The 25,898-nt window shown below is 48.1% G+C and overlaps 1 protein-coding gene across 1 annotated transcript; it reads left to right on the plus strand.

Moving 5' to 3' along the window:
• Positions 1–7,049: 7,049 nt before the first annotated feature.
• LOC143956761 (uncharacterized) lies at positions 7,050–25,349 on the plus strand. The gene is made up of 5 exons (XM_077466944.1): positions 7,050–7,222; positions 14,766–14,964; positions 20,859–20,930; positions 21,208–21,349; positions 23,496–25,349. Exons 1-5 carry the CDS (start codon positions 7,050–7,052, stop codon positions 25,076–25,078), a joined length of 2,169 nt encoding a protein of 722 aa, XP_077323070.1. The 3' UTR covers positions 25,079–25,349.
• Positions 25,350–25,898: the final 549 nt, after the last annotated feature.

A 25,898-nucleotide genomic window follows, 5' to 3' on the forward strand; every position in this document is an offset into this window, starting at 1 on the left:
GCCAATAGCTGCCCTAGCGTCGGTATTAGTCCGTCGGAGTAGCACACACACGAGCAAATTTTTCGAAGGGGACCGGGTCCGGCGGAGTTCCGTCGGGAAAATTTAAAGCATGCTTCATTTCTAAAGTCCGTCAGACTTTAGCGAAGCTAAAGTCCGTTGCAGCCCACACACGATCGGATAGTCTGACGAACTCAGTCCGTCAGACTTTGGATGTCGAAAAGTCCGCTCGTGTGTACGGGGCATAAGGGATTTGGGACTAGTGTGAGTGGGATTAGGGTTTGATTTAGAGGTTTGGGAACAGTGGGAGTGGGATTAGGGGTAGGGTTAGGGATTTGGGACTAGTGGGAGTGGGATTAGGGTTAGAGTTAGGGATTTGGGACTAGTGGGAGTGAGGTTAGGGTTAGGGATTTGGGACTAGTGGGAGTGGGGTTATGGTTAGGGATTTGGGACTAGTGGGAGTGGGATTAGGGTTTGATTTAGGGGTTTGGGAAAAGTGGGAGTGGGATTATTGATTTTGGACTAGTGGGAGTGGTTTTAGGGTTAGGGTTAGGGATTTGGGACTAGTGGGAGTGGGATTAGGGTTAGGGATTTGGGACTAGTGGGAGTGGGATTATGGTTAGGGTTAGGTGTTTGGGACTAGTGGGAGTGGGATTAGTCTTAGGGTTAGGGGTTTGAGACTAGTGGGAGTGGGATTAGGGTTTGAGACTAGTGAGAGTGGGATTAGGGTTAGGGATTTGGGACTAGTGGGAGTGGGATTAGGGTTAGGGTTATGGGTTTGGAACTAGTGGGAGTGGGATTAGGGTTAGGGGTTTGAGAACAGTGGGAGTGGGATTAGGGGTAGGGTTAGGGATTTGGGACTAGTGGGAGTGGTATTAGGGTTAGGGTTATGGATTTGGTACTAGTGAGAGTGGGATTAAGGTTAGGGGTTTGGGACTAGTGGAAGTGGGGTTAGGGTTAGAGATTTGGGACTAGTGGGAGTGGGATTAGGGTTAGGGATTTGGAACTAGTGGGAGTGGTCTTATGCTTAGGGTTAGGGTTTTGCGACTGATGGGAGTGGGATTAGAGTTAGGTTTTTGGGAACAGTGGGAGTGGGATTAGGGGTAGGGTTAGGGATTTGCGACGAGTGGGATTAGGGATAGGTTTAGGGATTTGGTTTTAGTGGGAGTGGGATTAGGGTTAGGGGTTTGGGAACAGTGGGAGTGGGATTATGGTTAGGGATTTGGGACTAGTGGGAGTGGGATTTCGGTTAGTGGTTTGGGAACAATGGGATTAGGGTTAGGGATTTGGGACTAGTGGGAGTGGGATTAGGGTTAGGGTTAGGGGTTTGTAACTAGTGGGAGTGAGATTAGGGTTAGGGTTAGGGATTTGGGACTAGTGGGAGTGGGATTATGGTTAGGGTTAGCGATTTGTGACTAGTGGGAATGGGATTAGGGTTTGAATTAGGGGTTTGGGAACAGTGGGAGTGGGATTATTGATTTGGGACTAGTGGGAGTGGATTTAGGGTTAGGTATTTGGGACTAGTGGGAGTGGGATTATGGTTAGGTGTTTGGGACTAGTGGGAGTGGGATTAGGGGTAGGTGTTTGGGACTAGTGGGAGTGGGATTAGGGTTAGGGTTAGGGGTTTGAGAATAGTGAGAGTGGGATTAGGGTTAGGTGTTTGGGACTAGTGGGAGTGGGATTAGGGTTAGGGGTTTGAGACTAGTGAGAGTGGGATTAGGGTTAGGGATTTGGGACTAGTGGGAGTGGGATTAGGGTTAGGGTTATGGGTTTTGAACTAATGGGAGTGGGATTAGGGTTAGGGGTTTGAGAACAGTGGGAGTGGGATTAGGGGTAGGGTTAGGGATTTGGGACTAGTGGGAGTGGGATTAGGGTTAGGGTTATGGATTTGGTACTAGTGAGAGTGGGATTAAAGTTAGGGGTTTGGGACTAGTGGAAGTGGGGTTAGGGTTAGGGGTTTGGGACTAGTGGGAGTGGGATTAGGGTTAGGGATTTGGGACCAGTGGGAGCTGGATTAGGGTTAGGGATTTGTTACTAGTGGGAGTGGTCTTATGCTTAGTGTTAGGGTTTTGCGACTGGTGGGAGTGGGATTAGGGTTAGGTTTTTGGGAACAGTGGGAGTGGGATTAGGGGTAGGGTTAGGGATTTGCAACAAGTGGGATTAGGGATAGGTTTAGGGATTTGGTTTTAGTGGGAGTGGGATTAGGGTTAGGGGTTTGGGAACAGTGGGAGTGGGATTATGGTTAGGGATTTGGGACTAGTGGGAGTGGGATTTGGGTTAGTGGTTTGGGAACAGTGGGATTAGGGTTAGGGATTTGGGACTAGTGGGAGTGGGATTAGGGTTAGGGGTTTGTAACTAGTGGGAGTGAGATTAGGGTTAGGGTTAGGGATTTGGGACTAGTGGGAGTGGGATTAGGGTTTGATTTAGGGGTTTAGGAACAGTGGGAGTGGGATTATTGATTTGGGACTAGTGGGAGTGGATTTAGGGTTAGGGTTAGGGATTTGGGACTAGTGGGAGTGGGATTATGGTTAGGTGTTTGGGACTAGTGGGAGTGGGATTAGGGTTAGGGATTTGGGACTAGTGGGAGTGGGATTATGGTTTGGGTTAGGTGTTTGGGACTAGTGTGAGTGGGATTAGGGTTAGGGTTAGGGGTTTGAGAATAGTGAGAGTGGGATTAGGGTTAGGTGTTTGGGACTAGTGGGAGTGGGATTAGGGTTAGGGGTTTGAGACTAGTGAGAGTGGGATTAGGGTTAGGGATTTGGGACTAGTGGGAGTGGGATTAGGGTTAGGGATTTGGGACCAGTGGGAGCTGGATTAGGGTTAGGGATTTGTTACTAGTGGGAGTGGTCTTATGCTTAGGGTTAGAGTTTTGCGACTGGTGGGAGTGGGATTAGGGTTAGGTTTTTGGGAACAGTGGGAGTGGGATTAGGGGTAGGGTTAGGGATTTGCAACGAGTGGGATTAGGGATAGGTTTAGGGATTTGGTTTTAGTGGGAGTGGGATTAGGGTTAGGGGTTTGGGAACAGTGGGAGTGGAATTATGGTTAGGGATTTGGGACTAGTGGGAGTGGGATTAGGGTTAGGGTTATGGATTTGGTACTAGTGAGAGTGGGATTAAGGTTAGGGGTTTGGGACTAGTGGAAGTGGGGTTAGGGTTAGGGGTTTGGGACTAGTGGGAGTGGGATTAGGGTTAGGGATTTGGGACCAGTGGGAGCTGGATTAGGGTTAGGGATTTGTTACTAGTGGGAGTGGTCTTATGCTTAGGGTTAGGGTTTTGCGACTGGTGGGAGTGGGATTAGGGTTAGTTTTTTGGGAACAGTGGGAGTGGGATTAGGGGTAGGGTTAGGGATTTGCAACGAGTGGGATTAGGGATAGGTTTAGGGATTTGGTTTTAGTGGGAGTGGGATTAGGGTTAGGGGTTTGGGAACAGTGGGAGTGGGATTATGGTTAGGGATTTGGGACTAGTGGGAGTGGGATTTCGGTTAGTGGTTTGGGAACAATGGGATTAGGGTTAGGGATTTGGGACTAGTGGGAGTGGGATTAGGGTTAGGGTTAGGGGTTTGTAACTAGTGGGAGTGAGATTAGGGTTAGGGTTAGGGATTTGGGACTAGTGGGAGTGGGATTATGGTTAGGGTTAGCGATTTGTGACTAGTGGGAATGGGATTAGGGTTTGAATTAGGGGTTTGGGAACAGTGGGAGTGGGATTATTGATTTGGGACTAGTGGGAGTGGATTTAGGGTTAGGTATTTGGGACTAGTGGGAGTGGGATTATGGTTAGGTGTTTGGGACTAGTGGGAGTGGGATTAGGGGTAGGTGTTTGGGACTAGTGGGAGTGGGATTAGGGTTAGGGTTAGGGGTTTGAGAATAGTGAGAGTGGGATTAGGGTTAGGTGTTTGGGACTAGTGGGAGTGGGATTAGGGTTAGGGGTTTGAGACTAGTGAGAGTGGGATTAGGGTTAGGGATTTGGGACTAGTGGGAGTGGGATTAGGGTTAGGGTTATGGGTTTTGAACTAATGGGAGTGGGATTAGGGTTAGGGGTTTGAGAACAGTGGGAGTGGGATTAGGGGTAGGGTTAGGGATTTGGGACTAGTGGGAGTGGGATTAGGGTTAGGGTTATGGATTTGGTACTAGTGAGAGTGGGATTAAAGTTAGGGGTTTGGGACTAGTGGAAGTGGGGTTAGGGTTAGGGGTTTGGGACTAGTGGGAGTGGGATTAGGGTTAGGGATTTGGGACCAGTGGGAGCTGGATTAGGGTTAGGGATTTGTTACTAGTGGGAGTGGTCTTATGCTTAGTGTTAGGGTTTTGCGACTGGTGGGAGTGGGATTAGGGTTAGGTTTTTGGGAACAGTGGGAGTGGGATTAGGGGTAGGGTTAGGGATTTGCAACAAGTGGGATTAGGGATAGGTTTAGGGATTTGGTTTTAGTGGGAGTGGGATTAGGGTTAGGGGTTTGGGAACAGTGGGAGTGGGATTATGGTTAGGGATTTGGGACTAGTGGGAGTGGGATTTGGGTTAGTGGTTTGGGAACAGTGGGATTAGGGTTAGGGATTTGGGACTAGTGGGAGTGGAATTAGGGTTAGGGGTTTGTAACTAGTGGGAGTGAGATTAGGGTTAGGGTTAGGGATTTGGGACTAGTGGGAGTGGGATTAGGGTTTGATTTAGGGGTTTAGGAACAGTGGGAGTGGGATTATTGATTTGGGACTAGTGGGAGTGGATTTAGGGTTAGGGTTAGGGATTTGGGACTAGTGGGAGTGGGATTATGGTTAGGTGTTTGGGACTAGTAGGAGTGGGATTAGGGTTAGGGATTTGGGACTAGTGGGAGTGGGATTATGGTTTGGGTTAGGTGTTTGGGACTAGTGTGAGTGGGATTAGGGTTAGGGTTAGGGGTTTGAGAATAGTGAGAGTGGGATTAGGGTTAGGTGTTTGGGACTAGTGGGAGTGGGATTAGGGTTAGGGGTTTGAGACTAGTGAGAGTGGGATTAGGGTTAGGGATTTGGGACTAGTGGGAGTGGGATTAGGGTTAGGGATTTGGGACCAGTGGGAGCTGGATTAGGGTTAGGGATTTGTTACTAGTGGGAGTGGTCTTATGCTTAGGGTTAGAGTTTTGCGACTGGTGGGAGTGGGATTAGGGTTAGGTTTTTGGGAACAGTGGGAGTGGGATTAGGGGTAGGGTTAGGGATTTGCAACGAGTGGGATTAGGGATAGGTTTAGGGATTTGGTTTTAGTGGGAGTGGGATTAGGGTTAGGGGTTTGGGAACAGTGGGAGTGGAATTATGGTTAGGGATTTGGGACTAGTGGGAGTGGGATTAGGGTTAGGGTTATGGATTTGGTACTAGTGAGAGTGGGATTAAGGTTAGGGGTTTGGGACTAGTGGAAGTGGGGTTAGGGTTAGGGGTTTGGGACTAGTGGGAGTGGGATTAGGGTTAGGGATTTGGGACCAGTGGGAGCTGGATTAGGGTTAGGGATTTGTTACTAGTGGGAGTGGTCTTATGCTTAGGGTTAGGGTTTTGCGACTGGTGGGAGTGGGATTAGGGTTAGTTTTTTGGGAACAGTGGGAGTGGGATTAGGGGTAGGGGTAGGGATTTGCAACGAGTGGGATTAGGGATAGGTTTAGGGATTTGGTTTTAGTGGGAGTGGGATTAGGGTTAGGGGTTTGGGAACAGTGGGAGTGGGATTATGGTTAGGGATTTGGGACTAGTGGGAGTGGGATTTGGGTTAGTGGTTTGGGAACAGTGGGATTAGGGTTAGGGATTTGGGACTAGTGGGAGTGGGATTAGGGATAGGGTTAGGGGTTTGTAACTAGTGGGAGTTAGATTAGGGTTAGGGTTAGGGGTTTGGGAACAGTAGGAGTGGTCTTAGAGGTAGGGTTAGGGTTTTGGGACTAGTGGGTATAGGTTTAAGGATTTGGGACTAGTGGGAGTGGGAATAGGGTTAGGGATTTGGGAACAGTGGAAGTGGGATTAGGGGTAGAGTTAGGGATTTGGGACTAGTGGGAGTGGGATTATGGTTAGGGATTTGGGACTAGTGGAAGTGGGACTAGGGTTAGGGGTTTGGGACTAGTGGGTGTGGTGTTAGGGATTTGGGACTAGTGGGAGTGGGACTAGGGTTAGGGTTAGGGGTTTGGGAACAGTGGGAGTGGGATTATGGTTAGGGTTAGGGATTTGGGACTAGTGGGAGTGGTATTAGGGTTAGGGGTTTGGGAATAGTAGGAGTGGGCTTAGAGGTAGGGTTAGGGATTTGGGACTAGTGGGATTATTATTTCTCTCCCCAGTAAAATGTTGTGGTTTTCAGACCTGTGATATGGGAACTATAGGGATGTGGTGAAGCTGCTGTTTGTTTTTATCACATAGGCTTCCTGCACTGGATGAGGAGAGCGCCCCGTATGACCTACTAGAAGAATTCCTAGTTGGATTATTGAAAAAAAATGAGACAATGAAGGTGAAAATGCCACATGATGAGGATACACATACAGTATATCTATGTAACTGCCAGGTAATTTTTTGGCACAGGTACATAGATGATATTTTTCCCTTTTGGATCAGACCTGCCAGTGAATTTAATAATTTTGTGGAGTCATCAGATGATCTTAATTTTGAAGTTTAAATATAAATGTAGCAAACTTGTAGTAAATGTCTTGGACTTCTAAATAGTGGTAACAAAAGAAGGTAAGGTTATCAACATAATAAATAGTAAGTCTACAGTGTTCATCGAGTTCTCACCAAAGGCTCCTTAGATGTAGCAATAGTTAAACTTTTTGGACTTTGGAATAGTGGTAAGAAAAGGAGAGACACAGTCCTCATTCCAGGCTCCTCATACCACACTCCTCATTCCAGGCTCCTCATACCACACTCCTCATTCCAGGCTCCTCATACCACACTCCTCATTCCAGGCTCCTCATACCACACTCCTCATTCCAGGCTCCTCATACCACACTCCTCATTCCAGGCTCCTCATACCACAGTCCTCATCCCAGGACTTCAGAATATTGTTGCTTCTGCCACTGTGGGACATTCCTTACCAAAGATTGCATTGAGTTTCTTTACCCTAGTACCCAACATGGGTACTATTGCATCACATCCTGACTGCAGAGGGAGAGAATCCTATACATCCTATCCTATCCTGAAAGCAGGAGATTGTGGGACATGTAGTCTAGAAAGCTGGGATTGCAATGGACCCAATGCTGCTGCAAACTACAAGTTCCAGCTGACTGGAGAGAAAAATAATTCTGGGTGAGCAGATAAATAGAACGGTCGGGGGAAGGGGTTCACTCTCTTGGGACATGGGGCCTACAGCTGCAGGGGTGAGAGGCTAGGCTTCCACTTTATCACTTCAATAGCGGGCACACCCCCATCCTGCCCAGGACAAGCTTCCAGAGATGTCACACTTTGAATGACAATTGCGCTGTCATGTAACTCTGTACACATATGACATTTTTTATCATTTTTCCCCACAAATAGAGCTTTATGATGATATGTGATCACCAATGGGGTTTTATTTTTTGCTAAACAAATAAGTAAATAAACAAAAAAAAATAAAATAAAAAAGTTTGTCTTTGTTTCTGTCATAGAATTTTGTAAATTTATTTTCTCCTTCACTGATGGGAACTGATGAGGAGGCACTAATATACAGGACTGGTGGGCACTATTAGGTGGCACTGATGGTCACTGATAGCTGGCACTGTTGGGCACTAATAGGTGGCACTGATGGGCATCGATAGGTGGCACTAATAGGCAACACTGTGGAGGAGGCACTAACAGCATTGATTGGCATCCCTGATGAACACTGATTGGCATCCCTAATAGGCACTGATTGACATCACAGGTGGGCACTGGTGGGCATCACTAAAGTGGCTGCACTGATTACCAGTGCAGATCCCCCATCAGGAGAGCTGCTTATTATCTCTCCTCTACTCATGCCCTGTCAGTGTGAATAGAGGAAAGAAGACAATAGGCACTTCCTAGTAATGCTGTGGTCAGCTGTGATCACAAGGTATAGAGCCTATGTCATAGGCTCTTTACTGTGATTGGAGATGCGGTGTGTTTGAGCGACAACCCACACTACTGATCGAACTGCACAAATGTCTTGTTCTGTCAGACGTCATATGACATCCAATCAGAAAGGATGAGCCACCACCCGGCCGTGATTTTGCTATAGGCCGGGCTGGATGTTGCTAAAATGGCATATTATTAATCTATTGTACAAATTAATTTTAATTTATAAGAAGATTTATCATAATAAGGACAGAAACACAGCCAAGAAGGCAATGTTCATGTGAAAGATGTTTGATGAATTTGTTTATCTATCTCCTCCTTATAGAGGTCTGTGTATAAAATCTTCATTGTGACAATTATCCTCACATTTAGAATGGAAATTGCTGTATTTTCTCTGATATGTCGTTCCTATATAATCAGCTCCACCTAGGGGCCATTATCTGTTTCTTTCTGGCTGAAATAAAATGCATAACCACCGCTGGGTGGCGCTACAGAAATATAGAAATTAGGGATGATTACACAAATAATAATACAGACATTATTAATAAATAATATTAATATTATGAAACAACTTCTACTTCTCACTGTTCTTTTAGGGGTAAGTCAGCAATGAAACAAAAAACACACTGCAGGTGAAAAAAAAAAAAAGATTATAAATGTACAAAGAAATAACCACAACAGCTTTGCTACAGACAAGGAAATATTACTTCTATTACAGAGAAACAATAATAACTTTTAATGCCGCGTACACTCGATCGGACTATCCACCAGTGTGTGGGCTCCAGCAGACTTTTTCTTTCCAAAAGTCCGGCGGACTTAGAAAGAAGTTTTGACTCAAAGCCGAGTCCGGGGGACAATCCGCCCGTCTGTGTGCTAGTCCGCTGGACTTTTAAAATGAACCGACTTGCCCACACATGGAATAAAACCCATTAATTTTGAACGCAGCTCCAGGTAGCCGGTACTAGCAAAGGAAGTCAATGTTGCTGCCTCCATTGGCGAGATTGACACCTCGCTGGCCCCGTCACCTGGTATGGATTTAAAGGGGACCCCCTACACTGAAAAAACTGCGTGGGGGTCCCTCCAAAGTCCATAGCATACCCTTATCTGAGCATGCAGCCCGGCCAGTCAGTAAAGGGGGTGGGGATGAGTGAGCACCCCCCTCCTGAGCCGTACCAGGCCACGTGCCCTCAACATGGGGGGTGCTTTGGGGAAGGGGGGCCCTGCGGCCCCCCAACCCAAAGCACCTTGTCCCCATGTTGATGAGGACAAGGGCCTCTTCCCGACAGCCCTGGCCGTTGGTTGTTGGGATCTGTGAGCGTGGGGCTTATCGGAATCCAGGAGCCCCCTTAGGGTTTTTTAAGGTTTAATAAGGGGGCCCCCAGATACCGGCCCCCCACCCTATGTGAATGAGTATGGGGTACAATGTACCCCTACCCATTCACCTGGTGAAAAAAAGTGTAAATAAAAAACAACAAGTTTTTAAAATAATTTATTAGACAGCTCCACTGGTCTTCTCTTCTTCCGTCTTGGGGGTCTTCTCGCCAGACTACTCTGCTATATTTTGCTCTTTTACTAGCTCTTTTACTAATGGAGGAGCCCGGGTTTCTTCTTCATCGCCGCCTCTGTCCGGGGGTCTTCTTCTGACTTCAGAGTCTTGTCCCACTCTTCTGGGGTCTTGTCCCGCTCTTCTGGGGTCTTGTCCCACTCTTCGATTCTTCTGCCGGGCCTCCGCTATCTTCTTATAGCTCTTTTACTAGCATTGGCCCGGTCTTCTGTCGCCACTGCCTTCTTCTCTTCTTCTCTTCTTCCTTGTGATGTTGACACACCACTCTCTCTGGCTGCAGTGGCAGGGGCACGTTGTGCTGCGATTTTTATAGGGACAAGGGGCGGGGTCACCGGGTGATGTCACATGGTGACCCCGCTCCTTGTGAAGTCACAGTCCCAGAGGATGCTGGGACTGTAACATCATAAGAGGGCAGGGTCACCATGTGACATCACCTGGTGACCCCGCCCCTTGTACATATATATGTTGCCCCACAACACATCCCTGCCATTGCGGCCAGAGAGAGCATTGTGTCAATATCGTAAGCAAGAAGAGAAGAAGAGAAGAAGGTGGCGGAGACAGAGGACCGGGCCAACACTAGTAAAAGAGTTATAAGAAGATAGCGGAGGCCCAGAAGAAGAACTGAAGAGTGGGACAAGACCCCAGAAGAGTGGGACAAGACCCCAGAAGAGCGGGACAAGACACTGAAGTCTGAAGTAGATCCCCAGATGGCGGCAATGGCTATGAAGAAAAAAGCCGGTCTCCTCCACTAGTAAAAGAGCTAGTAAAAGAGCAGAAGATAGAAAGACCACCGGAGTTGTCTAATACATTATTTAAAAAAAAAAAAAACTTGTGTTGTTTTTTTGTTTACACTTTTTTCACCAGGTGAATGGGTAGGGGTACATCGTACCCCATACTCATTCACATAGGGTGGAGGTCCGGTATCTTGGGGCCCCCTTATTAAAGGGGGCTCCCGGATTCCGATAAGCCCCCCACTCGCAGACCCCAACAACCAACAGTCAGGGTTGTCGGGAAGAGTCCCTTGTCCTCATCAACATGGGGACAAGGTGCTTTTGAGGTGGGGGCCACAGGGCCCCCCTTCCCCAAAGCACCCCCATGTTGAGGTCACGTGGCCTGGTATGGCTCAGGAGGGGGAGCGCTCGCTCGTCCTCACCCCTTTCCTGACCGGCTAGGCTGCGTGCTTGGATAAGGGTCTGCTATGGACTTTGAGGGAACCCCATGCCTTATTTTTTGTGCAGGGGTTCCCCTTTAAATCCATATCAGGTGACGGGGCCAGCGAAGTGTCAATCTCCCAGATGGAGGCAGAGATATTGACTTCCTTCGCTAGTCCCGGTTGCCTGGAGCCACATTCAAAATGAACAGACTTTTCTCTGTGTGTGGGCAAGTCCGTTCATTTCAAAAGTCCGGTCGTGTGTGGGCAGGTCCGCTCATTCAGTAAGTCCGGCGGACCTCAGCTGCAAAGTCTGGTGATTTATCTGCTGGATTAAGTCTGCCGGATAGTCTGATCGTGTGTACGCGGCATAAGAGGCATAAAACCATAGTGGTCACTAGAAGGAAAAAACACCATCTGTTGTTACAGACTATGGTATCGGGGTACAGTGATGTGGGGGGTCAGACAACACATGGGGTATCACCTTCTGCTGTATATGCACAGAAATCACCCAGCACACTGGCAGATTTCAGGAGAACCACAAGTTCCCAGCCTAGACAGGGGTAACAGCTGTATAACAGCACACACACACTATTCTCCCACCACTGTCACACACATGACAAGGATGGAAGCCACGGGAACTAGAAAACCAGGAGAGGACCTTGTATGGTGGAGGAGGGAAGGAGAGGGAGATCATTGTTAGCCAGTAATACCAGCTGTGATAGATTTGGCAAAGCCTGCAATACATCTGTCCACCACTAGAGGGAGACTCTGCCCATATCTAATTGGCTGACCACACAGACAAGAGCAGTCTAGTAATCAGCACACACTTCAAGGGTTCCTCAGACTCCCCTACAAGATAGAATCCTTGTGTTACTCACTCTTCCCACTATCTATGTACAAAACTACACCAGACACAACATGGGGGCAGTGAGGGAAGTGGGGTGAACAGGGAGGCAGCTGGGGGGAGAGGGAAGTAGATGGGAAAGTGGGGGGGAGAGGGAAGTAGATGGTAAAGTGAGGGGGGAGGGAAGAAGACCGGAAACGGGGAGGCAATTGGGGGAATAGAGAAGTGGGGGGAAGGTGGACAGTGAGAGGTAGGTGGTAAGAAAAAATGACCACTGTCCATAGTCATTGTTTGGGAGGATACCTTCTATTGTCATCAGTTGATAAAAGATGATCACTGAGAGAAAATGTTGGGCATTGGTGCTTAATGTGAAAAAGGGGGACTTAGTGAGGAGCAAGGGAAGAGAAAGGTGCTCAGTGAAGAAATAAGTGGTATTGGACTGGTGCTCAATGGTGGGATGGTGGGCAGTTAGGGTACAGAGGGGTGGAGAGGGGAGCAGCAGGTAGACAGAGGGGTGGACAGGGGGCAGTAGGGAGGCACATGGAAAGACAAGGGGCAGTAGGGGACACATGGGAGGACATGGGGCAGTAGGAGGACACATGGGAGGAAAGGGGGCAGTAGGAGGACACATGGGAGGACAGGGGGCAGTAGGTGGACACATGGGAGGACAGGGGGCAGTAGGGGGACACATGGGAGGACAGGGGGCAGTAGGGGGACACATGGGAGGACAAGGGGGCAGTAGGGAGACACGTGGGAGGACAAAAGGGCAGTAGGGGGACACATGGGAGGACAAGGGGCAGTAGAGAGACAAAGATGTAGGCAGGGGTACAGAGGGGTAGTGGGTAAGACAAAAGGGCTTGACAGAGGGCAGTGGGGGGCACAGGGGTAGTTAGGGGACAGGGGGTAGACAGGGGGCAGTAGGGGGACAGAAGTGTGGGCAAGGGGCAGTGGGGAACAGATGAGTGGATGGGGTGCAGTGGGGTGAATTGGGAAATTAATACCTGGCTGATGATGTTCTGTTCAAGGGGTTGATGTGGAGCTCCTCTGATGAGTCTTCTATGGTTGAGGTCCTCTCGGGTGGTCCCTCTTAGCTCCTCTGATGAGTCTTCTATGGTTGGGGTCCTCTCGGATGGTCCCTCTTGGCACTTCGGATGACTCTTCTATGGTCGGGTGACTTCTGACCCTTCCCAGCACAGTGACTGGATATGAAGAGGGAAATCTCTCCCAAACCTTGGCTTCCTTCTGCTCACAAGTCTCCACAATCAGGGGAAAGTTCTCTGTGTCCCCGATGGAAGATGGAGGCTTTTTGTCCTGGCTGAGAGGTGTGAGGGCCGTTCTGTGCCTGCACTACGGATCTAGAAAGATTCCTCCAATCACATTGTGACCCAACTTCCTCACAGGGGGCCCCTCCCCCACAGAAGCCCTGGGGCCTATCATCTCATCCAATATGAGATGATAAAAGGAAATGAAATGTTGAACTTCTTCTGAGCGCCATTCATCAATCCATGGAATGTAGTGAGAAGATTTCTCCAAATTCTCCTTCAATAATCTCCTAGTGTATGAGGAGCTTTGCCTTTCTTGTGTCCTCTTCCTTCCTCCGCTGATCACACTGGTGTCTTCAGAGAGATCCGGAGCTGAGCTCTCACATCTCTCAGGACTCTCATATTGCACACACCGGGGGATCACCTCATACACTTCATCTTCTACATGTGCTGGACGCCATGACACTCATTTCTTGGGGAAAACTTTCTCACAGAGATCTTGGAGGAGATGAAAGGAATGTTGTACGACGCATGTGTGAGACGAAGCACATGACATTACACGCTCCATCTTCTGCATGCGCGGTATAATGTACATTTACATAATGATGGTGTGGGGGAGGGGACACAGGCTGCACAGAGGTACAATAAGTGATTCGGAAGGGATTGGATGGATTTTGATCCATGTATTGGCTTGCTGGTTGTACACAGGTCAGTCTATTGATCAATTTGTGTACAACCAGTCTGTCAGCTTTTACCTGAATGATCAACACCACCGGCTATAGGCGGCAGCACCAGTCATTGTATTCTGATGGTGGGGGAGGGTCTCCACTGTTCCAACACAATAGCACAGCGGGAGGATTCCCCCATCCCCCTCCAATGTGTGGGAAATGTACATTCTACCCGCTGTTTGAATTAAAAATAAAAATACTCCTCTATGTCCAGGATAAGGACGTCCATATACATTCCAATCTGATTGTACAATCTCTGTTCTGTGAGCCTTGTCCCTCCCCTTGTCATATCAATAATGATAACTGAACCAATAATGATTCAAAATTAGGAGGACACCCCTCCCCCTCCAATGAGGACACCCTCTCCCTTCCTGCAACGATGACTTCCCCTCCCCCTCCCCACCACTGAGGGCATCCCCTTCCCATTCTTCACAGAGAACACCCCCTCTTTTTCTGCATTGAGGACACCCCCCTCCCCTACTGAAAACACCCCTCCCCCTCTGTCACTAAGAGGGGGGAGAGGAACCATGGGGGTAATGTGATGTCACTAAGAGGGGAGGAGAGAGGACCATGGCCTAGGGAATTTTGGGCCTCATGGGAAGAATGGTCAATGTGAGCGGAGGGGAGGATAGAAGAGGAGACCATAGGGGGCAGTGTAGTGTCACAATGTGGGGTCATCATAATGGAGGGAGGAACTATGGAGGACAATGTGGGGTCACTTCTGTAAAAAGAAAGAGTAACCAATGGGAACAATTTGGGGTCACTATTTTGAGGGGGATCATGGGGAACAATGTCAAGTCACTATGGGGGAGGGGCAGTGCAGGGAACATAGGAGGGGTGACAAGGTACATATTGGGGGATTCTGGAACAGAATTCTATTTCTTTTAATGTTTCAAAAACAATGTAATAGGAGGAAACACCCAAACCTTCCATTCAGTGTGTATGGGATCGGGCAGATCCTTGTACTATGTAGATGATGGAAAGGAGATTGTACAATCAGATTGTATAGTGTATGGTCACCTTTAGGGCTCATTCACACCAACAATTAATCTGGCCATACACGAGATTTTCAAATGAACGTCCGTACAAACTTCCATATGACAATTCTCATCAGTACATTCAATGACTCCCATGGTGAATGTCCTTTGTGCTTGGAATGTCCCGTGTGTTTGGAATGATGGACTTTCCGGAATGAAATCTCATTCACTGCTAGAAATTTCTTCATTCCAGAAACATTTTCCATCCGACTCCTTCCAATTTCCTCATCACCGCCATCACACACTTCCATTTCCCTCCACTAACCAGAAGAGAATGGAGGGAAGGATCTTCCAATGAAAAGATTGGAAGGAGATTGTACGAGTGTATGGGCAGCTTAACAAGGCGATGTTCCCGATGTTCTATGGCTTCCGTCACCATCACAGAAAACAATGTGAGGTTGTATTGTTTGTGCCAAGCATTCCCACACCTTGTATAATATTACAAAGAGCCCATAGAATTCTATAGAGGAGAGCCTAACACCTCATTACACCGCACAACAGCGCCCCCCCACTGCACACCAGAGAACACGCATTATACACACAATAACATGGGCTGTGTGCTGTGACTGAGCCCCAATGTTACCTCCCCCTCCCCTCCCCCTCTACTGGAATTGTCCAATCCTGTCCTCTAATATTAGAGAGAGTGTCTGTACTTCTAATTACATGTAACCGCCTCTCCCCCATACACAGCCCTCCCCTCCCCCATACACAGCCCAACCCCATACACCGCCCTCCCCTCCCCCATACACAGCCCTCCCCCATACACAGCCCTCCCCAAACACAACCCTGCCCCATACACAGCCCTCCCCAACTTCTCACTCCTCCCCCATACACAACCCTCCCCTCCTCCATGCACAGCCCTCCCTCATACACAGCCCTCCCGACCTTCTCACCCCTTTCCCATACACATCCCTCCCCAGCTTCTCACCCCTCCCCCATACACAACCCTCCCTGCCTTCTCACCCCTCCCACATACACAGCCCTCCACAACTTCTCACCCCTCCCCCATACAGAGCCCTCCCCGACTTCTCACCCCTCCCCCATACACAGCCCTCCCCGACTTCTTACCCCTCCCCCATACACAGCCATCCCCACCTTCTCATACCTCCCCATACACATCCCTCTCCGACTTCTCACCCCTCCCCCATACACAGCCCTCCCCCATACACATCCTTCCTCACCCCTACCCCATACACATCCCTCCCCACCTTATCATCCCTCCCCCATACACATCCCTCCTGACTTCTCACCCCTCCCCCATACACAGCCCTCCCCCATACACATCCCTCCCCACCTTATCATCCCTCCCCCATACACATCCCTCCCCGACTTCTCACCCCTCCCCCATACACAGCTCTCCCCAACTTCTCACCCCTCCCCCCTACACATCCCTCCCCTGCCTTCTCACCCCTCGCCCCCATACACAGCCCTCCACATCTTATCACCCCTCCCCCATACACAGCCCTCCCTGACTTCTCACCCCTCCCCGACTTCTCACCCCTCCCCCATACACATCCCTCCCCGACTTCTCACCCCTCCCCCATACACAGCCCTCCATTTAACAAAAACTTATAACAACTTGTCTGCTTTCTCTGCGCAAACAGATTCCAACAAATAACCTCACATGTCACTTCCCTCCCTCATACACTCCCTATAGATCACCTCCCCCTCCCCCACACAAATGATCAATTTATCCAACTGTCCATTCAGAGCCTCTGGTTTATAGACCGGATACATCCTAAATATAAAACCATTTATCCAACTGTAAAATCAAAAAAAGCTGCGCTATAAAAATAAAAATGAAATAAAAATAGTCCATATACTGCGCCAACCCAATGGTGACGTCCAGTGTGGTGATCACAATCTACTTCTATGGTGATCGGCACACTTTTGGATTTCATGCATGTGCACTGCGCTCTTCATTAATCAGAGACTTTAATACATCTTTATATACCTGTGACTACGATTTTGGATACAATTGGTTTGGCACAGTATATGGACTATTTTTATTTCATTTCATTTTTTAATTTAATTTTAATTTTTATAGCACAGCTTTTTTTGAATTTATGTTTATTTTCTGTGTTATCGCACTGTATTGCTGCTGCTCTCCATAGCTTCTTTCCTTTTTTGCCAGCAAAGTTACATTCTTGTTTCTCTCTATATTTATCCAACTATAGTGTCATCCCAGAGAATGGAGGGAGGGGTCCTCTTTGTGAAACCCCCTCCCCCGCACTGTGATTGTAGTCAGCATGGCCCCGGGGCGTCTGTGGGGGAGGGGCTCCCTGTGAGGAAGCTGGCTCACAATGTGATTGGAGTCTTCCCAGATCTGTAGTGCAGACAAAGAACGTCCCTCACACCTCTCAGCCAGAACAAGAAGCCTCCATCTTCCATCGGGGACACGGAGGAGAGACAGAGAAGATCCTCACACAGGTCAGAGCAGAATCAGCTTCATGTCTACAGTCTGCACATTGCAGGCCTAGGACCCCCACAAGGTGGAAAGACACTTTAAGGAGAACTTTTGCCTGATTGTGGACAACTTTTGAGCAGGAGGAAGAGGAGCCGAGAGTTGGGAGAGATTTCCCCCTTCATGTCCAGTCAGAAGTCACCCGACCATAGAAGACCCATCAGAGGAACCAAGAGGAACCATCCGAGAGGACCCCAACCATAGAAGACTCAACAGAGGAGCCAAGAGGGACCATCCGAGAGGACCCCAACCATAGAAGACTCATCAGAGGAGCCAAGAGGGACCATTCGAGAGGACCCCAACCATAGAAGACTCATCAGAGGAGCTTCACATCAACGTCCAGACCAGGACACCATGAGCCAGGTATTCATCTCCCACTGAGCACCACTACCTTCTCATCCCCCACTGCCTTCCTGTTAAGCTCCTTGTTTCTCCACTGCCTCCCAGTTTACCCCACTGCCCCCTATCCAACCCCTGTCCCTCACTTTCTCCTGTCCAGCCCTTTGTCCTCTCGACTCCCCCTTCCCCACTTCACCGCCCCTCTGTCCCTTTATTGTCCCTTTTCCACTCTTCTGCCCCCCCAGTTACCGTCCTACCCCCCACTTCCCCCTGTCCAGCCACTGAGCAGCAGTGCCTACTGTTTCTCTATTGAGAACCTCTTACCCCCTTGCTCCTTCCCCCTTTTTCCTACTAATCACTAATGCCAATCATTTCCCCCCCAGTGAACACAATTTTTTTTAAATCAACTGATATTAATAGCGGTCACCCCCCCCCCCCCACACACACATACACTGTCCACAAATAACTGGAATTTAACCCTCTTTTTCCTATCTAGTTCCCTCTCTCCCCACTTCCTCGTCTACTTCCCTCTCCCTCACCCCCATCTATTTCCCTCTCCCCCCACTTCCTCATCTACTTCCCTCTCCCCCCACTTTCCCATCTACTTCCCTCTCACCCCACTTCCCTGTCTACTTCCCTCTTCCCCCACTTTCCCATCTACTTCCCTCTCACCCCACTTCCCTGTCTACTTCCCTCTCCCCCCACTTCCCCATCAACTTCCCTCTCACCCCACTTCCCTATCTACTTCCCTCCCTCTCACTTCCCCGTCTACTTTTCCCCACCACAGACCCCCACAACCACCGACCAAGGGTTTTGGGGATGAGGCCCAATATAGGGACAAGGTGTTTTGGGGGGACCCCAAGAATCCCTCTGCATGTTGAGGGCATGTGTCCCGGTATGGTTCAGGAGGGGAGGCGCTCTCTCGACCCTCCCCTTTTTCCTGCAGCCTGCCGGGTTGCGTGCTCGGATAAGGGTCTGGTATGGATTTTGGGGGGACCCCCACACCATTTTATTTTTATTTTGGGGTGGGGTTCCCCTTAAAATCCATACCAAACCTTATGGGCCTGGTAATGGACTGCTGGGGGGGGGACCCACACCATTTTTTTTCAATGATTTTTATGGATATTTCCAATAATACATTACAGCCGCAAGCAATTTTAAATTCAATTTTTCCTTTATAAACACGGGAAAGATGCTCTACTTTACAGGCAGACTAAGGGGACCCCCCAGGCACGATATTTAAAGGAATATTTCAGTTTTATTGTTTCACTTTAAGCATTATTAAAATCACTGTCCCCGAAAAAAACTGAAATTTTTAAAACTTTTTTGCAGGGCAGGACCCGGGTCCCCAAACACTTTTTATGACAATAGCTTGAATATAAGCCTTTACAATGAGCACTTTCAATTTCTCATGTTCGTGTCCCATAGACTTTTGCCTGTTCGCAAGTTTTGGTGCAAACCGAACCGGGAGGAGGGGGGGGGTGGGGGGTGTCCGGCTCATCCCTAATGATAACTATTCATGCTCTTTATTATTGTATATATTAGATAGATAGTTAGGATATAAGGCTGATGTTTATATTTCCCTCAATTGTTTGGGTGGTATACCACACATAAATTGTACATAATGTCTGATATTTATCTGCCTTGTGTGAACTACCATTCACTTATGTATATGTTACATATGTTTATTTCATGTGGTACCCCCCTTGTATTACTGTTATTATTATTCATTTCCTTGTTTCCCCACCCATCCCAGCTTTTGTCAGGACATTCGCTCTCAGGCTTGAGGGCTCAAATTATTATTTTTTTCTGCAAAACTATGAGATGTAGTTTCCTAGGCAGGGGGAGGATGTAGCACCCTGATGTTTAGGCAGAGCTGCTCCTAAATTTATTTGCCGAGTGATAGATGCCATGGTTAATTGTTAGGGGCATAGGCATGCACACAGGGTGTGTCGGGTGTGTCTAGGCACACCCTAATCACCCCATGTGCATTACCATTATCAAGGAGCAGCACCATGTGGGTGGTTGAGGGTGCCAGTGGCCAGTGTAAATGCCCCCATTATATTAAAGTCTAGGTTCAACCTTAGGAACACATTACATCCGTATTTAGGGTGTACCGTAATATGCTCTCAATCAACTGTCTCCCACCATCAGAGCACCCTTCCTGTGACAGCATGTGGCGTTCATGTGTGTTTGAACTTTGGAGTGCACACCCTAATGCAATAGGCTGCGCACACCTATGGTTAGGGGTCAATTGATCTCACCCTAATTCTGGAATTGCTGCACCTCTCTCTTCTGGAACTAGGTGGCCGGGTATCTGGTGGCATTAGATAAGACAAGGGCATTGCAAGGAAAGATTAGGAATAGATATGGTGTCTCAACCAATGGGCAGGAATTTTCTTGAATCCCTTGGCCTGCTGGGAGAGCCTATTTATTTGGGTGAGGTCAGGTGATCGGTGTTCTGTGCCACCTGGATGGCTGTCTGGGTGGATGTGTGTTGTTCTTCCCCGGGCTGCTAGGCCAGAGCCTGAGGCCTATCCCGGGGACATCTGGCTGCTAGGCTGTCAGAGGGCCTATCCAGAAACAAGAGAGCAGCATAGGGTTGGGAGGGTGGCTTGCAGTCCAACCAGAAGTGACGGTTCTGATGGCTGGAGAATCAGTCATGGACGGAGGTAGAGGGGAAGCTGTCACTACTAAGGGACCATCCACCTTATTACCAGGGACCAATGTGAGTAGCTGAAGCAAGTACCAGAGCAGCATTCTCACCAACCGGGGACAGTGAAGAATTGGGAAACTTCAGCAGGTTTCAAGCCAGGGACCCAACCAGCGGAGGTGATGCTTGCAGAGAAGCCTTGTGTGTCAAGCCAGGGACCGAGCCAGCCAGCGAGGTGACACTTGAGGGGTATCTGTGAGTGCCAAGCTAGGGACCCAGCAGGGAGGCGGGGGAGACTCTTGAGGAATATACTGAGTGAGAAGGTTGGAAGAGCTCAGGGGTTTCAGTGGCGGTGGATCAACAAGTCCAGTGAGAGAGACTGGGAGATCAGTGGAGTGAAGATCTACAAAAGGAGATTGTAGAGGAAGTAAAGAAGTTTGTTACAACTTGTGTTAGAAACTGTTATAAGACTGTTGCCATAGGAGATGGCTTCCTTACTCGTGCAGATGTGGTGTCTTGCTGGATGCCTTTCCCTGCACCGCTGTCTACCTATAGAAGTCTCAGAGTCTGCCAATTAACATTGCAACTACTAAGGGTGTCCTGGCCCCAACCCTCTCTCCCACAGCTCTGTTCAAGAAACAATAAATCTCTTGGCATTCAAGAAGTGTCTGGTGCCCATTAATCTACTTTATTTTGCACCCACCATGTCTCGTAACCCACTCTGCATAGAAGGATGTCAGCTGTGACTATCTCTGGAGGGTCTCATTAGACCAAAGGGGGCCCGGGACCTTACTACATTATAATTGATATCATTTTTATTATATTTTCAGAGTGGAAACCTCAGTAATTCTGAAGTTGATGTTAAAGAAGAGATAAAAGAAGAGGATGATGTGGAGGATGGGGTGATGGAGGAGTCAAAGTTCCTAAAAGAACACAAAGATCTGTACCAGGACACCATGGTGGAGACATCCAGCTACATGAACCCCCCAGAGAGATGTCACCATCCTCTGTATTCCCGGGATTCCACACAGGAAGATCTCACCATCCCTCATTATTACAAGGTTGGTGGGATGGAGCATCTAGAACATGGATGGAGATGTGTGGATTTTATATCTGTGATGTCACAGTAATAAATCTTCTATCTTACAGATGATATTTTCTCTCATTTTCCTGATTTAGAGTGGAGATCCAATGGATATAGAATTTGAGGTGAAATCAGAAGAAGAAGAGAGGTATGTGAGGGATGATCAGCAGTCTATGGAGGAGGATGGAATAACGGGGACACTTATAGAGGAGGACACTCCTACAGAGATCAGCACAGGTGGGTCATTAACACGAAATACATTCCTCCACCCATACTGCTCACTGATTGGTCCAGAGTAGGGCGGGGGCGGGGTGATATCAGCCTGTAATCCCCTGGTCACTTTCCTGAGCTGTGTTCCCGTCCTGTATTCCTGGATTTCTCTCGGATAATCTTCCTTCTCTGTGCTGCAGACACAGTTCATGTATCTAGGATGGATTTATGGAGATTCGGGGGGTTCAGCTGGCAGCAAAATGTTGATTTTCTCTATAGGTGTTGCTTGTCTTAGACATCTGGGGATTGTGTCTTCGGTCTTCTGTCCCATACCCGGATCTAGCGAGATCTCTGACAGAGGAATTCTCCCGGGGTTACTAGTTCTGTTGTTTGCTGGCAGTGCCGGGTGGAGGGATATGTCTGTATAGCAGAGGTAGGTAACCTTAACGAGCTGGAGATCTACCTGAACAACATGGATGAGTCAAAGATCACCAGGCACAGTATTGCCCAGTGTCACCTCCTCAAACCTGAGTTAACCCTCTAATTGCCATACTACTGTGTCACAATAGTGTGCATTGCACCACAATCATGGCTGTAAATCAGGTGGTGAGGAGGCAACATATCACCTCCTCACCACCTGTCAACACACACTTGGATCGCTTTTCAGAGGAGCAGCAGTGTACTGCCTGCCAATTTGAGCCCATTTAAGTAAATAAGGGCATTATGGAGGAGCCCCACAACTTCATGCTTCTGTAAGGTCCAAGGGGTTAAAGCAGGTGGTGAGAAAGCAACAATGCTGCCTGCTTTAACCCCTTATTTTCTGTACTGCACAAGGTTGCAGGGCACTTGCAGAGCGGCCTCATTCACTTGAATGGGTTATACTTCGTAGGTGCGATACCCACATACTATGACACCCACCAACCATCAACCATGACACCCACCAACCATGTCACCCACCAACCACCAACCATGACACCCACCAACCACCAACCATGTCACCCACCAACCACAATACCCACCAACCACGACACCCACCAATCATAACACCCACCAACCATGACACCCACCAACCATGTCACCCACCAACCACCAACCATGTCACCCACCAACCATGACACCCACCAACCATGTCACCCACCAACCATGTCACCCACCAACCACGACACCCACCAATCACGACACCCACCAACCATGACACCCACCAACCATGTCACCCACCAACCATGACACCCACCAACCATGACACCTACCAACTATGACACCCACCAACTATGACACCCACCAACCATGACACCCACCATCTATGACACCCACCAACCACCAACCATGACACCCACCAACCATGACACCCACCAACTACCAACCATGACACTCACCAACCATGACACCCACCAACTATAACACCCACCATCTATGACACCCACCAACCACCAACCATGACACCCACCAACCACCAACCATGACACCCATCAACCATGACACCCATCAACCATGACAACCATCAACAATGACACCCATCAACCATGACACCCACCAACCCTGACACCCACCAACCATGACAATGCATATAACTCCTGTTGCAGCTATGACATGTGTACACCCCTGGCCACTGCAGCTAAAGGGGATGTGGTTGGGGCAGGGGTGATAAAAACACATATTTACTATGGGGTTTTACCCCCCCAATAATAATGTGATAACATCCTCAAACTTTGGACCCTTAAACAGAAAGTGATAATGAGGGAGGAGCCAATAACCCAATGATGGGGGTCTTCAGGATCAGTCCAGTCTTCATCTTGGTTGTTCTCCCCCATCCTCACTCTCTGACCTCTGGTGGGGCTCAGCCCCGCTGTTATTCATGACTAAATCAGGGAGTTCAGGACTTCTTGTGTTGGGAAGATGGCGATGAGTGATAGAGGGGGAGGGGACACTCGTCCTATAATCCCCTCATCACTGTCACTCCTATAATAGACAGTTCTCGTTGTGTCCTCACTCTCTGACTAAGGTCCATGAATAAAGAAATGATCTGGTAGGAGATCAGAGGACCCATTTACTAGTTACCTTGAGGGGGAATTGTAAGATCCTCAGAGACAAAGCTGCCTGATGTGGGCGGAGTCCTGGTTTAGGGGAACCAATCAGCTCATGTCTAGTAATAATCTTTGTATTTCTATTTTAGTAGATGGACGGGAGATGAGGAAAACCTCAGAGGATTGTCTCACTTTGTCTCCAGACTGTGAAGTAGAAGATGAGGACATCACACAGTATAGTCCAGGAGAAAACCCGACCACCTCAAATGTCCATCCGGCACCACACAGTGTAGATGGACCATCGTCTTCCTCTGATCCTGAGAAACCTCAGACTGTGCGGGACGGGGCCGTCCTTCCAACAGAGAAGAGGTTTTCCTGTACTGAGTGTGGGAAGTGTTTCCATCATAAATCCAGCCTTAACGAGCATACAAGATCTCACACAGGAGAGAAACCGTATTCCTGTCCTGAGTGCGGGAAATGTTTTTCAAGGAAGTCCTATCTTTCCACACATCAGAGATCTCACACAGGGGAGAAGCCGTATTCCTGTCCTGAGTGCGGGAAATGTTTTTCACAGAAGTCAGATCTTTCCACACATCAGAGATCTCACACAGGGGAAAAGCCGTATTCCTGTCCTGAGTGTAGGAAATGTTTTTCAGACAAGTCCAGTCTTTACAAACATCAGAGATCTCACACAGGGGAGAAGCCGTATTCCTGTCCTGAGTGCGGGAAATGTTTTTCAAGGAAATCCCATCTTTCCACACATCAGACATCTCACACAGGGGAGAAGCCGTATTCCTGTCCTGAGTGCGGGAAATGTTTTTCACAGAAGTCCCATCTTTCCACCCATCAGAGATCTCACACAGGTGAGAGGCCGTATTCCTGTTCTGAGTGTGGGAAATGTTTTTCACAGAAGTCCCATCTTTCCACACATCAGAGATCTCACACGAGGGAGAAGCCATATTCCTGTCCTGAGTGCGGGAAATGTTTTTCACAGAAGGCCAATCTTTCCACACATCAGAGATCTCATACAGGGGAGAAGCCGTATTCCTGTTCTGAGTGTGGGAAATGTTTTTCACAGAAGTCAGATCTTTCCACACATCAGAGATCTCATACGGGGGAAAAGCTGTATTCCTGTCCTGAGTGTAGGAAATGTTTTTCAGACAAGTCCAGTCTTTCCACACATCAGAGATCTCACACAGGGGAGAAGCCGTATTCCTGTCTTGAGTGTGGGAAATGTTTTTCAAGGAAGTCCAGTCTTTCCACACATCATACATCTCACACGGGGGAGAAGCCGTATTCCTGTCCTGAGTGCGGGAAATGTTTTTCAGACAAGTCCAGTCTTTACAAACATCAGAGATCTCACACAGGGGAGAAGCCGTATTCATGTCCTGAGTGTGGGAAATGTTTTTCAGACAAGTCCAATCTTTCCACACATCAGAGATCTCATACGGGGGAGAAGCCTTATTCATGTCCTGAGTGTGGGAAATGTTTTTCAGACAAGTCCAATCTTTCCACACATCAGAGATCTCATACGGGGGAGAAGCCTTATTCATGTCCTGAGTGTGGGAAATGTTTTTCAGACAAGTCCAATCTTTCCACACATCAGAGATCTCATACGGGGGAGAAGCCATATTCCTGTCCTGAGTGCGGGAAATGTTTTTCACACAAGTCCAGTCTTTCCACACATCAGAGATCTCACACGGGGGAGAAGCCATATTCCTGTCCTGAGTGAGTGAAATGTTCCTCACTGAAGTCCTGTCTTCCTGTACATCAGGGATCCCACACAGCCCTTGAGGTGTATTAGTGCCTTGAGTGCGGGAAATGTCTTCTATATGAATGTTGTTGGACATCACAGGTCTCATGTGGGGAAGAAGCACACCCTGATATACACCTCAGATATACTCCATGGCTGATCTCATCATATAAGAAGCAGGGGGATATATGTGTGGGGAGTGTGTGAAGGGGGTGTGAGTCCCTGGATGTCCTTTATTATTGGCACGTGCACAGGGGGGACTTGTCTCACAAATATCCCACTTATATTGTGTTTTATCACTCCATGTCAATGTGATATGTCTATCTAAACAAGGATGGACAATGTCACTTGTCATTTGTAACACTTTGTATTTTGTAACTGATTGTTCAATATGAGAACTTCCAATAAAAATGATTAAAATATAAAAATGGAGTCATTGCCTTTCATTGATATGTGATGTAAGCTTTGCAAACACTCAGTGTTCTCATTTTATTTTTGTTTCAATAGTTTATTGAAAGTTTTTTAGTACAACAAATAAAATGTACAGATAGTAAAAAACAGCAATAAATGATCTTATAAACAGCAAATTTCTATTGCGGTTGGGAGGTAAAACAGAGGTGTAGAAGGTTTATCTATGTTTGAGCATTAGATAGGTTGTAACCGTAGAGTAGAACATCAATGTAAACGTTAATAAGGATAAGAAAGACCCCCTAGGGCTCACATCCTATTCTGCTGTGATATACTCATAACAGGGGTGTTACATTTCTAGGTAGAGGATTTATGTTGATGAAAACCCCAG

The sequence above is a fragment of the Lithobates pipiens genome, unplaced genomic scaffold, assembly GCF_037356315.1.
Source record: "Lithobates pipiens isolate NorthernLeopardFrog02 unplaced genomic scaffold, aLitPip1_a1.2 Scaffold_41, whole genome shotgun sequence".
NCBI classification, from domain to species: Eukaryota; Metazoa; Chordata; class Amphibia; order Anura; family Ranidae; genus Lithobates; species Lithobates pipiens.

Coding starts and splice junctions, on each gene's coding strand:
- LOC143956761 (XM_077466944.1), top strand. CDS start 7,050: ATGGGTACTATTGCATCACATCCTGACTGCAGAGGGAGAGAATCCTAT. Junction 7,223..14,765: donor GGAGAGAAAAATAATTCTGG/GTGAGCAGATAA, acceptor TCTTCATTCCAG/AAACATTTTCCATCCGACTC. Junction 20,931..21,207: donor AGGATGATGTGGAGGATGGG/GTGATGGAGGAG, acceptor TTCCTGATTTAG/AGTGGAGATCCAATGGATAT.